At 35.3% G+C, this 17,765-nt stretch overlaps 1 protein-coding gene across 1 annotated transcript in view; it reads left to right on the top strand.

Moving 5' to 3' along the window:
- Positions 1 to 6,701, top strand: part of ADGRL4 (adhesion G protein-coupled receptor L4) — a 116,109-nt gene extending 109,408 nt beyond the window's left edge. The window contains exons 13-15 of the mRNA XM_023208863.2: positions 3,972 to 4,063; positions 5,468 to 5,636; positions 5,942 to 6,701. Of these exons, the coding sequence (XP_023064631.1) occupies positions 3,972 to 4,063; positions 5,468 to 5,636; positions 5,942 to 6,004 (324 nt within the window). The 3' untranslated portion in view covers positions 6,005 to 6,701. The remainder of the gene's footprint in view (positions 1 to 3,971; positions 4,064 to 5,467; positions 5,637 to 5,941) is intronic.
- Positions 6,702 to 17,765: the final 11,064 nt, after the last annotated feature.

The following is a 17,765-nucleotide window of genomic DNA, read 5'->3' on the forward strand; positions in this document are numbered from 1 at the left end:
CCTTAAAACCCACTGTGCGATCTTTTACTTTAACTCTGAATGACATAGGAAGCCATTGGAGGATTCTGAACAGGGAAAAGATGTGGCTTACATTTTAGAGAGATCAGGTTGAGTGCTGTGATGAGATAGATTATAGGAAAGTAAGGACGGCAGAAGAGAGATCAATTAGGAGGTTTCTGAAGTAGTGCAGAGGAAGCATAATGGTGGCCCTTTTCAGGATAGTGTCTGTGGAAATGGTAAGTAGTTGGTGGTCATATTCTGAATATGTTTTGAAGGTAGAAATAAAGAGTTCACTGGTGACTTAGAAGAATAAGATAACTTTTTTTGAGATGGGGAAGATTGCAGAAAAAGAGAGGTTATTTGTGGGAAAAACAGCAGTTTGATTTTTGACTTTCCTTTTTTATTTATTTATTTATTTATTTATTTATTTATTTATTTATTTATTTATTTATTTTGAAACAGAGTCTCACTCTGTCACCCAGGCTGGAGTGCTGTGGTGCCATCTTGGCTCACTGCAAGCTCAGCCTCCCGAGTTCACGCCATTCTCCTGCCTCAGCCTCCCAAGTAGCTGGGACTACAGGCTCCCGCCACCACGCCCAGCTAATTTTTTGTATTTTAGTAGAGACGGGATTTCACCATGTTAGCTAGGATGATCTCGGTCTCCTGACCTCGTGATTCGCCCGCCTTGGCCTCCCAAAGTGCTAGGATTGCAGGCATGAGCCACTGCGCCCAGCTGACTTTTCTTTAACTCACAGTGCCTATTAGACTTCCAAATGGAAGAGTTAGATTGAGCCTAAGGACAGACAAAATGGACATGTAACATTAGAATGAAGGTTTAGGAAGTACCTGTCTTGGGACTTAGCATTTAAACCCGGATTTAATCAGTTATAATGCATTAGTAGATCAAATAATGAAGGGACAAAAAATATTCTATGGAGAAAAACAGCATAGGAAGGTTTGAGGAGCTAAAAAAGTGACATTCCTATAAACAATTGATAAAGGCAGCTGGAGTATACTAAACAAAGTGAAGAGTGGCATGAACCATTGGATCTGAACACTTAGGAAGTGGGAATACATAGATAGGTCCAATGATTGATATTCACAGTGATCATTTATTTCTCTGTGTTTTCCTCCTTTGCTTCTACTGGTCATTCAAGACTGGCTTAAAAATCCCTATTTAGGGTACAATCACCTGGGTTATTTCATGACACTAAGTAAACAACTACATAGTGCTTTCTGAATCTTGTTGCACTTGCCTGTTTTCTGGTCATCTTCTCCAGCATATTATAAGTTCTTTAAGAAGGCCTATAATACACGAATAATTATTGATCAAACGAGTAAATAAACCTTTGCATTTCAAATAAAATCTAAGTGATAATTGTCCCTGTCCTCACCCAACTCATGACATGCCACTCTTCGATTTGTTTACTATACTTCAGCCACCTTTATCAATTGTTTATAGTAATATCACTTTCTTAGCTCCTCAAGCCTTAAGGATTTTCCTCTGCTGTTTTTCTCCATAGAATACTTTTTGTCCCTTCATTATTTGATCTGCCAATGTATTATAACTGATTAAATCTGGGTTTAAATACTAAGTCCCAAGACAGGTACTTCCCAAACCTTCATTCTAATCTTACATGTCCATTTTGTCTCTCCTAACAGTTTTAATGTGAGAATTAATAGCATTTATCACAGTTTGTAGATTTATAAGGATTGTATGATTATTTGTTTACTATCTGTTTCTCAATAGAGTCTATGAGAACAAAAGACCATGTCTGTTTTAATCATTAATAGGTACCTAGCCCTTGCCACTGCACAAGACACTTTATAGGCCCTTTAAAAAATTCTTAGCATAAGTGAAAATAAAAAGTTCCACATATTTATATTATTATTAATTAATGTGGATTATATAATCAGTATGTTTCTGATTTGTGGATAACATAAAACTATAACACCTTTTGATAAACATGTTTTAATCTGTTTTCTCTTAAATTTGGGAAAATATGTGCTAATGGAATAAGAATTAGTCTCCCACTTGCCCAGCAGCACCTGGGTTTTATAAGTATGTAAACATTTTCCATTTTTTACAGAAAAAAATGTACTTTCAAGATTTGGATCACCTCAGGGAATGTTCCATTTCCTCTCTTCACTAGTTCAGCATGTGATGTAGAAGAGCATATCCAAAATGAATGTGAACTTCTGAGAAACCATTAGTATGAGCAGCTATTTTTCAAAGTCAGTTTTATTGAAAACAGAAGTTTAAGAAACTTAAATAAATTACTATGTATGTGGAAATTACTATTATGTGGAAAATCTGTGGATCTAGAGAACAGTTTTTCTTATCATTTACTTTATCTTCTCACTCTTTGTTGAGATAACAAGATCAATATAAACACCTCATAAAAATTATTTAAAAATTTTCAAACCAATAATGGTTAGGCATATATTATTTAGGCTAACCAAATTTTACAACTCTTATTTATAAATATATGTGCATATATTTATAAAATTAAATAGAGTTATTTCCAAATTTATACAAAGAAGCTATAGCTATTGAAATCTAGAAAATACTAAGTATTCCAGTTTCGTGAGTATGAAACACTACTTACAAAATTAAATATTATTTAATTGTCATTTCAGTTAATTATTTGAGCATACAAAGAGGATGGAACTATCACCTAAATCAATTTAAATATTATTTATCTCACCTCTGCAATTGCTAAAGTATGGAAGCATTACTATAATTAGGATTAATTACTCATATAATTAGAAGTAATGGACATTTGGAAACAGGAAGAAGAGACTAGACCGCTTATTCCTCTGAGATTTCCTCTCAAAGACCCCTCCATACAAAAGTGACAACATGAAATTCTCAGGCCCATTATTTTATACTGCTGTTTGTAATACTAAAATATACTAAATTTCATTTTGAGAGGATACATAAAACTCATTAGAATATAGAAAAAAGAAATGTTTGAAAACTGTAAGCTTCTGAACTGCTAGTAGAAGAATTAGCTGAAAATTATGATGTTGCACCTTGCTGTTGTCATTTCAAAGGGTCTTTGGAAAAATCTGCTTGAATTAATAAAATATATTTAATAAGGGATTAGCCTTCCAACTATTTCTATAATATTTAATATTTTAAATTATTGATATGCTCATATTAGAATATATATACATTTAACATATACCCCTCATTTAGCCTTCTAACACTGCAAATATGACTTGTAGGTCTTCAAAACTATAGAAAAAGGAAAATAAGAGGAAACTTTTCATAATGCAGTCACAATAAAAATGTTGACAACTCTTCGATTCTATTTAGCTCGTATTACAAACTATAAATAATAGACTGTGTTTATTAACATTTATTTGCCTAACAACAGACATTTAATTCATTGATTAACATTTTGAAAGCATCCAAGGTTAAATCCAAAAAATAAAGAAATATTAACATTTGTATTAGGAGAGAATCTAGATAAATCATGTGAGAGAAAGTACATTCAAACATTTCCTCACAGTAGAAATTGAGAGTGCTTTGTTGAGTTTTCTTATTTCTTTTCAATCTTTCAATTTTTCTTTTCCAGTCTATATTTTTAAAGGGTTGACAGAATTATCACTAATACGTTTCTTCAAAGAAACAGTATATAATTTACTGAACAAAAATTTGATTTCTTTAGTGTTTATACACCTTTCCAAACCAAAATTTACCTTAATGTTTATATTAATCATATTAGTGGCAGCAGATGATTCTCATCAATCGTTAGGTATGATGATAACATCTGAAGAAGTTTTATAAACAAGTTGCTTTCACTAACACTTGTACTGATAATATTCAGTGATATTGTAAAGAACTATATAAATGCCAAGATTTTTAGTTCCTATCTTATTGAAATCTTTACTATTTGTTTTCTTTATATGTATCTGATTTAAAGTGAAAACTATCTCTTCTTTGAAATTAATTCTTTTTCCAGGTTAATCTCTTGGCTTTTGGAGTTATCATATACAAAGTTTTTCGTCACACTGCAGGGTTGAAACCAGAAGTTAGTTGCTTTGAGAACATAAGGTAAATGTGTCTTTAAGTTCACTTTTTTTTTTTTTTTTTTTTTTTTTTAGTAATTAAAAGCTTTAGTAACTCAATAATTTTGGGAATTATTTTTAAATGATTTCATACTTTACCATACTTAAAAGACATATTGGAAAATAGCATTTAGTATGTATATTAAAACTACAATTACTACAGATTAAGTGGTAAGAAGCAATTTTTTCAAACATACAACCCTTTGAAAGGGAAAAGATGATGACTGTATTTTAAGGCAAGGAAGGCCTTAGTGATTTTCTTTTGTAAAATGTTTTTCAGAAATTAATAACTGTTTCTTTCTTGTTATTCCTAGTTTGCATGTTGTCATGACTTTTCCTTTACACCCACCCCCTCCACCCCACCCCCTGCTTTAAAACTGATTTATTGAAACCTTGAAAATGATTTGTTCAGGAAGAGCTGAATTATGCTATAGGGAACACTGGAAACAACGTACTATTTGTGTTGCTTGGGAACACTCCTGTAGTTTCAATACCTTGCACAAGATTTATAGTTGGGATTTAGTAAATGTTTGATCGATTACTTTCTTTTAGTCCTCACCAGTTATGGTTTCATGTAGTGTACTGGTTTTAATAAAGTTGAAAATGATTCATTTTCTGAGGTATACTGCTAAAACATCTACTGCAACGAAGAATGATTCGACTAAAAATGAATGAGAGAATAATCATTAGTTGCTTCATTTCCAAGGCAGTGTCCTTAGTGAGCAGGATAGAATATTGTTTTGCCAAAAGTCACAGGCATTCTGCTGAAAAGATTTAAGAGTGAGTGTGTGTGTGTATTTTTTCTTTAATTTTTAAGAAAACAGTATTCTGTAATGAATTTATCTTGACATATTTTTGTATTGCAAAAGCAAAACAAAACAAAACAAAACTCTATTTGTATATCCTACACATTCTTTTCTTCTAAACCTGAAAGGAAAGCAGAGCCTCCTTTGATGTCATAGATATGTGCTGACCCCAGTCCACATGGTATACTTTTCAGAGTTTCTTAGGGAACATACTTCCTAACAGATATATGTCTTACCTTCAGGAATTCCTGCAACATTACATTTGAAATCAAAGCATGCACACTGTAGTACACCAGACAAAAGTATTTTAAGATTAAGGAAATTGCTTACTCTTAAACATAATTCCATGTTTTGGTACTAGTAATTTGACTTTGGAAGCACACCCCTGCCATGGTTCAGTAGCATACCCTAAAAGCTGTCCCACTTAACTGCAGCACAACTTAGCAGTTTTGAAATTCTATTGGGTCTTTATAAAAGGTTTCTTGGTTATAGTGAAAACTCACCTCCCACATAATTTGAGTAATTTGGGAGATGTGTTAACTATACATGGCTTTCTTCACTGACGCGTTTCTAATATGTGATAGGTCTTGTGCAAGAGGAGCCCTTGCTCTTCTGTTCCTTCTCGGCACCACCTGGATCTTTGGGGTTCTCCATGTTGTGCACGCATCAGTGGTTACAGCTTACCTCTTCACAGTCAGCAATGCTTTCCAGGGGATGTTCATTTTCTTATTCCTGTGTGTTTTATCTAGAAAGGTAAACAATTTCTTATTTTGGTCGAGTCTAGTATATTCATGTAGCATCAGTTGCCAAATTGATAGAAAATTCTTACTCTCATAGATTTATAACTTCTGCCTTTATTGCCTAAATCGCTTAGCTGTTCATAGGAAAATATGCTTTTAAAAGAACCTTGATATTAGAGATATAAATATAACTTAAATGAACATATTCTGAGCTTTAATACTTTAGAAAACCACATATAACAATTTATTGTGATTTGAAAAAAATTAAAAGTGATTGTTATGATTAACATTTCTTCCTTTCCTTTTTTTAATTTTTAGATTCAAGAAGAGTATTACAGATTGTTCAAAAATGTCCCCTGTTGTTTTGGATGTTTAAGGTAAACATAGAGAGTGATGGATAATTACAACTGCACAAAAATAAAAATTCCAAGCTGTGGATGCCCAATGTATAAAAATGACTCATCAAATTATCCAATTATTAACTACTAGACAAAAGGTATTTTAAATCAGTTTTTCTGTGTACAGTATAGGAACTGTAGATAATAAGGTAAAATTATGTATCATATAGATATAGTATGCTTTTCTACGTGAAATGGTTCTGTCAAAAATAGTATTGCAGATATTTGGAAAGTAATTGGTTTCTCAGGAGTGATATCACTGCACCCAAGGAAAGATTTTCTTTCTAACACAAGAAATATATGAATGTCCTGAAGGAAACCACTGGCTTGATATTTTTGTGACTCATGTTGCCTCTGAAACTAGTCCCCTACCACCTTGGTAATGAGCTCCGTTACAGAAAGTGGAACATAAGAGAATGAAGCAGCAGAATATCAAACAGTGAAAAGGGAATGACTGTTAAAATAATAAGATGTATTTTGAATAAACTTGTTTTTTCTGTAAACTAGCTGAGAAATTATTGAGATAAAATAAAGAATTGAAGAAACACATTTTACCGTTTTGTGAATTGTTCTGAACTTAAATGTCCACTAAAACAACTTAGACTTCTGTTTGCTAAATCTATTTCCTTTTCTAATATTCTGAAACAAAAAAGATTTACCCCCACAAATTGAAAAAAAAAGCAAAAAAAAAAAATCTATTTCTAAGGTTAGACTGAGATAGATACTATTTCCATATTTATTTCACAAATTGCGACTTTGGATATTTAATCAGTAAAATACAAATGTGTCAAGGTATAATATTGTTTATGCCTATCAATGTAAAAACAGTGTAATAAAGCTAAAGTATTCTATTCTATTACCTGTCAGTGAAGTGAAAGTTATACTATCTCATTAGAATATTTGAATCCTTTATTATTTTTAATTTTAGAAATATTGCAGTTCACATTGCAATATTCCCTTTTAATTTACTATTTTTAAAGCGGTATTATAAATATCAAAGTATTTATAAAGTGAATTGCTATTTTTTCTTTTCAGAAAAGTACACATTTAAAATTGTTATTGTTAACAATGTGTAAACACATCTAAAATTGTTATTGTTAACAAAGAAATCATGGAGAACTATAGAGGTTTTCACAGTGGATCCATTTTCTGACCATTTTCTACTATCTATTAAATCATATCTGCTTAAATATATAGCTTCTATCTATCTTTAAATCTTCTCATTAAAATGTAGAAGCAGTGACTTTGATCTCAAAAATAGGTAATTTTTCTTTGCCTACCTGTAAAAGTGTGCCAATACACTAAATTTGTGATTTTAAATTAATTTCTCCAGCTGTTGAAATGAAGCCTGCCAAATCTTGCTCTAACAAATAAAATGTTATCTAAATGAAGCAATTCTGCTACAGCTTTGCTGAATTCCTGTTCTCAAGAAAGATGAGCTACCTGCCAAAGGGTCTTTTACATTTTTAGAGAATCCATGATAATAACTTCTCATTATCTTCTAATTTCTTACCTGGTAAACCTGTTACCTATTATTATCAGTGCCATTGCAGGATAATGTTCTAGAAATGTGATATTGAAAATACTCATCTGTTTAATAGATGTATTCAAAACTTCATGTGGTAGACAGAATAAAGTCCCCTCCCAAATAAATGTCCATGCCCTAATCTTCAGAACCTCTTAATATGATAGATTACATGGTGAGGAGAATTCAAGTTGCAGATGAAACTAAGGCTATTAATCAGCTGACCTTGAGATGAGGAGATGATCCTAGATTATCCGGGTGGGCCTAGTGTCATCACAGCGTCCATATAAGTGAAGGAGAGATTCAGAAGGAAGGCAGGAGTTGCAGTGATGCAGTGTGGTGCAGACTTTACCAGCTATTGCTGGCACGGAAATGGAACTCCACAAACCAAGGAATGAGGACAGCCTCTAAAAGCAGAAAAAGGCAAGGAAATGTATTCTTCCCTGGCATCTCCAGAAGGGACTCAGCCCTGCTGACACCTTTGTTTTAGCTCAGGGAAACCCATTTCAGACTTCTAAACTCCAGACCTATAAGATAATAAGTTTATGGTGTCTTAAGCCGAGTTTGTGAATAATTTGTTATAGCAGTCATTAGGAACTAATATGATGGAAATATTTATGTAATAAGATATTTGGAGATGAACTACTGTTCAAATCATTAGGGCAAGCGTTCACCCAACTGTCTTCTTTTCATCCACCTTTCCGTAGATATCACTGGACAAAGCTTATATTTGCTAGTATGACAGTTAAGAGCTCCTCATATCTGCTTCCCTCCCCAGTTTTCATTTTTGCCTGACAAGTTTATCCAGTTATACCAAACTGTTTATCTTTCTCCAAATTTGCCATGGTTTACTGAATTCCCCTTTTCTGGAATTTCCTCCTTGTGACAATCATTACTCTGGCAAATATTACTTGTCCCTAAAGCATCTTTCTTTAGGAAGCCTTCTCTGATTCAAACAAGGAATTAATCACTTCTACCTTTGTCTCACCACTCTTATCTATTACTTATCTATTTAACATTTATTACACTGTATTGTAATTATTTAGCCCAGCTCAGGACATTCACTGGATGGTGTTTTGTTGTTCCTTAAAGACAGGTACCCTTTGTATTTTGGGTTTCGTGAATCAATGTTACTTATCTTCTGTTGCTTCCTGACCACAGGTTTGACGTCATATCAGGTCTGCACCCCCTGAACAATCTGGCCTTTGCTCTTTTGCTTTACCTGTTCCATTCTGGAAGCCCACTTAGCCAGGCCTTTCATGCTTGTCTCACACACACATCATGCAATTAGGTGGAAAGGGATGACCCAGCAACTTCAAATTAGTAAAGTAGAGAAGGCAGAGGAATTAGGCCAGCAATATAGCCTTGAGCATGTATTATTCAATTCAGCTTTTTCAGAAAAGACATTGCTGGAGGATTTGTAAGGAGCTTTCCAAAATAGTAAAAGTCATGCTTCATTTTCCGTTTGGTTGTCTTTCCTCATGTTATTCCTTATTCCACTTCCTCATTTGATAGTTAGGTAAATATTAAGATTTGAGACTCAACCACCTTAACCTGTAAAATATATCACAAGATCATCAGTAAATACTAAATTACAAACTCTTGTTTTCTTCATAAACAAGGGGGAGTTGTAAAATTTCAGAAGATTCAATCAAATAACTCGATACTTTAAGCTTGGCCTAAAGCAATGAGATGGACAGACACCAGGGAAGTGTAAGATAAATTCTCTGTGTAAAAACTTGCTATTAACTAGAGGTGTAATAATCCCCTAATAAAAAATATCTGTTGGTTGGCTGATTACACTGTAGTTGAGAAAAATTTATTTACATGCAATATAACAATTAGACATAACATGAGAGTCTATGAACAAATAATCCACAATCTTCATACTAGGCATAACTAACAAGACTTTCATAATTTGATGATGACATCATTTCTTCAGTCCTTTTCAGTTTAATGCCAGCCCCATAAAATTAAATGCTGACTCTGCATCATTAATTTTCTATATATTCTATCTAACTTTCTATACACATCTTCACTGCCCTACAAAATAGGGTCCATTTGTATTTATCACATTATTGTTTAATTTCTCCAACATGAAATTTTTGAGGAAAGCATGAATTATGAATTCAATACGAATCCAGAAATAGCACCCCATTTTTCAAATTTTCCCCCTACCTGCAATGTCTTCTTGATGCAAATTTTACCCATCATTCAAGACTTCACATTATGAAGCTCTCTGGTCAATTTGGTCCTTATTAATTTCCACAGTCACTACCACTATAGCACTTACAGGGTGTACATGATAACATAGCATTTAATAAGAATCATTGTAAAGTCATCATTCAGTGCTCAAGCTTCAAATTCCTAGGTTTTAGATTATAAATAGGAGTTAAATAACAGTAAAGGCGTTTAAAGAAAATATTTCTTCCTTGAACATTGATACAGGTTTTGAATAGTTAAACTGTGCTATCCCATTTAATTCTCACACTAACATATGCAACTCTATCCTTGTCTTTTTTTTTTTTTTTTTTGAGAGGAAGTCTCGCTCTGTCGCCCAGGCTGGAGTGCAGTGGCTCACTGTAAGCTCCGCCTCCCGGGTTCACGCCATTCTCCTGCCTCAGCCTCCCGAGTAGCCACCGTGCCCTGCTAATTTTTTGTATTTTTAGTAGAGACGGGGTTTCACCGTGTTCTCGATCTCCTGACCTTGTGATCCACCCGCCTCGGCCTCCCAAAGTGCTGGGACTACAGGCGTGAGCCACCGCGCCCGGCCTCCTTGTCTTTTCAATATGAAAAGTGTCTAATGTCACACAGGTAGGAAATAGCAAAGTTAGTTTTCAAACTCAAAGCTACAGCTCCCCTATGGCTGCTCCCCTATAGGAGCTCTCACAAACTTGCTCAGACTCAGATAAGGATGGAAAATGGCTGGATTCATACCCAAGATTTCTGCCTCTGTAGGGTATATTCCACAGCTATACATTTTTATAGTGTAAGGATAATATTCCAGTTTACAATTATGTTCTCTTGAGGCTAGAGGAAACATGACATACTTTTTTATTTTTTCTTTGAGACCGAGTTTTGCTCTTGTCGCCCAGGCTGGAGTACAATGGCCTGATCTCGGCTCACTGCAGTCTCCACCTCCTGGGTTCAAGTGATTCTCTTACCACAGCCTCCTGAGTAACTAGGATTACAGGCATGCACCACCATGCCCAGCTAATTTGTTGTAATTTTAGCAGAGATGGAGTTTCTCCATGATAGCCAGATGGTCTTAATCTCTTGACCTCATGATCAGCCCGCCTCATCCTCCCAAAGTGTTGGGATTACAGGCATAAGCTACCACGCCCAGCCGACATACGTTTTTAACATGGGATTTTAATATCTTTTCTACATGCATCTGTGATTTGAAATAAGTGTATAGCATAAGTTTTAAGTTCAAGTGTTTTTATTCGTTTTCTCTCCGCTTCGCTACCCTTTCCTTGTACATTTATTCCCATCCTCCATTCCTACTCACACTCTCAACCAGGCAATTCATGTTAACCAACTGGCATATATTCTTGCATATTGTTCTTCCTATTCATATCATCATATTGAGAACATTAATATGACATCACATTACAAAAGTGTCTGTGTTGCCTGCTTTCCTCACTTATTAAATTAACAAGTATAGCCCATTAATTCATTTAATGGCTGAATAATATTTTGTACTGAGAATGTACCATAATTGCACAGCTAATATACAATCTGAACTGATGCAATAATATATTGGAAGAGCTCACTGCCTTTCAGAAATAATGTTCCCTATGCCATACAGCTTGGTTTTGTTGTTGAAAATACCAAATGCTAATGTTATTTTTTATATTAAGATGAATGTGGACCCATGTTGATGAGCCAAACCATCATAACCCTTTCATTGATGTAAAGGTTGTTTGTTGTTTCTAGTAAGTATTCAGTGAAAATCATACTATGGATTTGAGATCCACAAAGCTCCTTGAGCATTTTCATTTAAGTGAAAAGGATTTGAATTATTTACCCTACATCGATGGCTTGAGCGAGCATTAAGATTGGTAAGCAATCTGAAAGTACAGAACATTTTACCTGGTATTTCATTCAGACATTGCACATCACAGGTTTGTATGATAGTTACGATTAATATAAAATGAGAGGGTTAGTTTAGCTGCAACGGATCTCTTTTGGTGCCAATGTACTATGTTTCTAATTCCAACCCCCTATTTTGAGGCAATGTAAATAATAAGGTCTATAAAGTATATTACAATTTTATGCACTCAAAAGTAAGGGGAAAAATAATAGGTTTCTTTCAAAATTGTCCTTAAGAAATGTGGTTTTTTTCCCTATCAGGCTGCAATTTGCCATATATCAACATCTAAGGGCCAGGCAGCTCAACCTGAAAATGATTATTTTCTTTCTTTTCCTTAATGTATCGGAAAGTGGATCTAAAAGAACCTTCAGTATGCAGGGGGGTTAATTATCTTGGCAGTCAGTTAAGCTTTGGAAGTTTTAGGTGATAAGAACAGAGCCCTAAAAAAGACTCCCTGCTACTGCTGCCTGCTGTGAAGAAACAGCCATGTGTTGCCACCACTGCAAATATCGCTCAAATTACCCTAAAATTCCCCTGCTTTTCTGTGCATCTTGGCTCCTGGAGAGCAGCACTGTGCCAGTGAGGTCATTTATTCTGTCACATCAACCCACACGGCAATCATGACAGCTACATCTTTCACTCAATCTAATACAGGAGGCTTTTCTGCAAGACTTTAGATGACCCAAGTGAGGAATGTAATTATTCAAAACAACAGTGCTTCTTGTTCCTCAAGTGCTGCCAACTTCTCTGCAGAGCCACCTAAATGCTCCCCAATTTTATCTTCCCACTCAGATCAGTTTCTCAGATTCTCCTAAAGGAGTGTGTAAATAAACAGTCACCTCTTACATTTTAGAACTTTACTTTCAGAGAGGCAGTAACAGTGGTGTGGATGCAAGCTCAGATTCTGCAGTCAGACCACCTTGGCTAGATTTCGCTTCCTAACAGAGTTAGTTGTATAACCTTGGGCAAGTTACAACCCTAGACCACAGTTTATCATTTAGGAAATAGAGATAACAATGACATAATGTTGTTTTCAGAATTAAATCACTTAATATATGGAAGATAATTAATACAATGATGAGCACATGGCAAATGGCATCTAAGTATTAGCTAATGTTATTCTAACCCAGATGAACAATTACTGATCATGCGCTTACCAGGTACTAGTGATTGTTCTCAGTACGTGGTGGAGTTAACTGGGAAAAATCATGAAAACTGAGAAAAAATAAACATAAATATCTTGTTCAAAGGAGATCTCCACATTATTGATTTATCAGCAAGTTATTTCTGGAACAAGCAAGGAAACAGTAAAAACAAGTGAGTCATAATAAAGTCAAATTGTAGACGTGCTTTCTTTATTTTCTATCACCTCCCAATCTAGTTTCTCCCACCCCTCATTTCACCCCACCCAAAAACTCCAATTTCAAGTTTTATTGCCCTCTAATATGGAGCTGGAAGTATGCCAGAGAGAAGTTTAAATGTTTGACTTTGTTGATGTGTTCTCTGGAGTGCGGTTGCAGCCCAGGTCCCACATTCTCTATACACACAGAAACTCTGCCCCTGCAGGTGCTAATGTCCTTCAGTTAAAATTAAAGTGGTTTTACTGTAAAAAAATTTCATCAATATGTTTTTATTTAAATATAAATATTATTAGTATTTACATGAAACTAAAAAATATTTTCTCTTTAAACATAGTGCATATAAACAAAGACATTTTGGTATTCTCAACTTTCCACGTACTACCATAAATAAGGAAGCAATTTAAAAATTTAAAGTGGCATTATTTGGGTACCTTTTTCAGTATATATATATATTCAATGTATTATATATATATATAAAGAATATATAGGTAAAGAATATATATATAAAGAATATATATATTCTTTGTTCAGGACACTTTCCAGTCATTTTATTTGCTCTTGCCTAATTTAAGACTACAGAAAGTATGCTCCTTTAAAATACAATCCTGATATCTTTAAAGGAAAAAGCAAATGAGCTATTTTAATACTTGAGAAAAACTGATAAGGGAATTGCCAGTAGAAAAGAAGAAATATTCTTTAATAAATACCAATTACTTGCTTGTAAAATGCATTTGGCTTTACCTATTATTTATGCTATTTAAATGTTCAGCATTGTTACCTGAACAACAGATTTCTTTGTTGTTACATAAAGATAATTTCTAGCTTCCATATTTAGTAAACTAGATATTACAAATTTTTGAGATAAAAATTAACTCGGAATTTTATTATTTGCTAATTTGAGAATTCAGATTTTCATTATATCTGCCGCCCTCATCTGCCAATCTCGTTATTTTGATGAAGAATGCCTCAGAGATTAGAAACACAGTTCTTTAGTCTTCTATGTACTAAAGTGTAAGACATATTTAGTATTGTGTGATTTTTTTCAAAGCAGAATTTGCATTCATAGATAGAATAAGCTGAATAAGTCTACATAGTCAAATTTTTTTTCTGCTTGCTCCAATAACACTAACAAATAGGAAGCTCTTGCTTGCTCCCCAAAACTCCATTTCCTTGAAAGCAGAAGTGTAACATTACTACTTAGTATCCTTCCATTTTGTTTGTGAGACTCAGAAAAGGTAAATGGATTAATATATGTATTTTTGACTTGGACATGATGTGAATTTCATACATAAAGAATTGTGTACATATGATGATCTTACAAAATGAATTTAAAGTGCTTTTCAAAGATGGATAAAATATAAACTGGATAATATGAATATAAAACAAGAGAGTACAGTCAAAGGACAAACAAGGATACTGTCATACAACGGAGGTAAAAACTTTAATAAAATATGATTGCTTTATTCACTTAAGTTCTGTCCTGTTATCTGTTGCTGTGTAACAAACCACTCCCTCATCGTGCCTCAAAACAGTGATTCAATATTGTTTCTCACATTTCTGTTGGTTGACTGCCTCAGTAGGGTAGTTATCACCCACAGTTTCTCAGGCAGCTGTGGTCAGATATTAACTGGGGCTACAGTGATCTGACATGGCTTACCACTGTAATCTTGACAGGAGCTGCCCACCACACACCCATTTATGGTCTCTCCATGTTATTTGGGTTTCACACAGTACAGATTCTGGGATCCTTGTGGGAGCATCCTGAAAGCAAGCATTACAAAAGGTTCTAGTAGAGACTGCAAACCTTCTTATTACCTAACCTCAGAAGTCATATCACTTACTTTGTGAAAGCAGTCAGTCACAAAGCGCACCCAGACTTAGGAGGAAGGAGAAATAGATCCATCTCTTAATGGAATACTAACAAGGTCACATTGCCTAAGAGCATGTGGGAATGAGAAATATTATTGAGGTCCTTTTTAGAAAATACAATCTGCCATAAGTTTCTTTTTTTTAATTATACTTTAAGTTCTGGGACACATGTGCAGAATGTGCAGGTTTGTTACATAGGTATACACGTGCCGTAGTGGTTTGCTGCACCCATCAACTAGTCATCTACATTAGGTATTTCTCTGAATGCTATCCCTCCCCTAGCCCCCCACCCTGCCATAAGTTTTATGCTCTTAATCATAAGTTTTATGCTCTAATATCTATATATCACAGTAATATCCTTACATTAGACAAAGCAATGCATTTTATAGGACTGTTGCCTGTAGTGTCCTTGAGTGTAGACCAATGAAATTGCACCAAAGAACAATTCGGTTAAAGAAATAAAAGCCATAACAATCCCAAATTATATGGGCTAGGTAACTATTTTATGCTCTTATAGCTTTACTAAGGAGTACATTTTTAAAATCAGTATCAGTCTTCTCCATATTGTATTCTAGTATTTTGAACACAAGTATTCTGATTGCTAGTAATAAGGCCCTATTTGAAAAAAATAAATTAATAAAGGCATTCTATAAGTAAAATTCTTTTTAGAAATCCTACATAGTTTACTCATTCTCACTCTCCAACCACACCACTGACTCGAGTCAGCCTGTCAATTATTTTAATATATAAAAGTTTTGAGAATTATTGCCATTTTAAAAAACACAAATCCAAATATTGAATTAGTTTAACATAGTTTTGCTGCACGTTTTAAGACTCAGAGCCCCTTTTTTCCCTTAGTATACCAATTAAGATATGAGAGACCTCACAGAACATAGATCAGGAAGCATTAACATGATATAATACAGAATTTTCACATTCTTCCACCATCATCCATCCATGATTATTCACTCTATGATACGGCTTAGATGTGTATCCCCTCCAAATCTCATGTTGCAATGTAATCTCCAATGTTAGAGGTGGAGCGTGGTGCGAGGTAATTAGGCCATGGGGGTGGCTTCCTCATGAATGGTTTAGTGACATCCTCTTCATGATAAGTGAGCTCTTGCTCAGATAGTTCATGAGAGATCTGGTTGTTTAAAGGAACATGAAACCCAGCCTGCTGCCCCCAGCCCTTTGTCCATCTCTCACTACGTGATGTGCCTGTTCCTCCTTCACCTTCCACCATGATGGTAGAAGCCATCACCAGCAGCAGATGCCAGCACCATGCATCTTTTATGGCCTACAGTATCATGAACCAAAATAAACCACTTTTCTTTATAAATTAGCCTGTCTCAAGTATTTCTTTATAGCAACATATAAACAGATTAACACAAAATTAATACTGAGGAGAGGGGCATAGCTATAAAGATATCTGAAAATGAGGAAGCAGCTTTGGAACTGGGTAATGGGCAGAGGGTGGAAAAATTTGGAGGTCTCAAAAGAATACAGGAAGACAGGGTCAAGTTTGGAACTTCTTAGAGACTTTTTAAGGGGTTGTAACCAAAATGCTAATAGAAATATTGACAGTGAAGGCCAGGCTGACAAGGTCTCAGATGGAAGTGAGAACTTTATTGGAAACTATAGTAGAAGTCACCTGTGTTATGCCATAGCAAAGAACTTGGCTGCATTGTGTCCACGTCCTAGGGATCTGTAGAAGTTTGAACTTAAGAGTGATAACTTAGGGAATCTGGTAGAAGAAATTTCTAAACAGCAAAGTATTCAAGATGTGGCCTGGCTACTGCTAGCAGCATATGATCAGATACTGAAGCAAAGAAATAACTTACAGTTAGAACTTAAATTTAAAAGGGTAGCAGAGTGTGAATGTTTGGAGGATTTGCAGCCTGGCTATGTGGTAGAGAAAGAAAAAGCATTTTCAGGAGAGTAATACAATCAGGCTATGGAACAATCTCTAGCTGGAAAGATTAGCATGATTAAAAGGGAGCTAGAGGGCTAACATCCAAAACAATGGAAAAGATTTCAAAGGTATTTCAGAGATCTTGAAGCCAGCCCCTCCTGTCACAGGCCCAGAGGCCTAAAAGGAAAGAGTGGTTTCAGGATCCAGGCCCAGGGCCCTATTGTCCTGCTCAGTCTCAGGACAGTTTCCTGAACCCTGGCTAGTCTAGCTCCACCCACAACTCAAAGGGTCCCAGAGACAGTTCAGGCCACTACTCCAGAGGACACAAGCCCTAAGCCTTGGCAGCTTCCACATGGCATGAAAAGTCTGGTGCCCAGGCAGAAATCTGCCACAGGGGCACAGCCCTCATAGAGAGCCTCTACTAGAGCAGTACAGATTAAAAATGTAGCTTTGGAGCCCCCACACAAAGTCCCCACCAGGATACTACCTAGTGGAGCTGCAGGAAGTGGGCTGCAACCCTCAGACCCAAGAAAGGTAGAGACACCAGTACCTTGCAATCTCAGCCTGGAAAAGTCACAGGCACCATACTCCAACCTATGAAAGCAGCCCTGGGGACTACACTGTGCAAAGCTAAAGGAGCAGAGTTGTGCAGGGCCTTGGGAAACTACCCCTTGCATCAATGTTCTCTGGATGCAAGACATGGAGTGAAAGAATAGTATTTTGGAGATTTAAGATTTAATGATCATTCTGCCTGGTTTCAGACTTGTTTGGGGCCTACTGACCCTTTATTTGGCCTATTTCTCCCTTTTGGAATGGGAATGTCTAGTCAATGCATATACCACCATTATATATTGGAAGTAAATAACATAGTTTTAATTTTACAAGCTCATATGTGGAAGGAGCCTCATGGAGCACTGTTATGCCCAGACCATTTATTCCCCAAAGAAGACCACCAGAGTCCAGAGTCAAAGCCAATTG

This window comes from Piliocolobus tephrosceles, chromosome 1 (assembly GCF_002776525.5).
Source record: "Piliocolobus tephrosceles isolate RC106 chromosome 1, ASM277652v3, whole genome shotgun sequence".
Lineage (NCBI taxonomy): Eukaryota > Metazoa > Chordata > Mammalia > Primates > Cercopithecidae > Piliocolobus > Piliocolobus tephrosceles.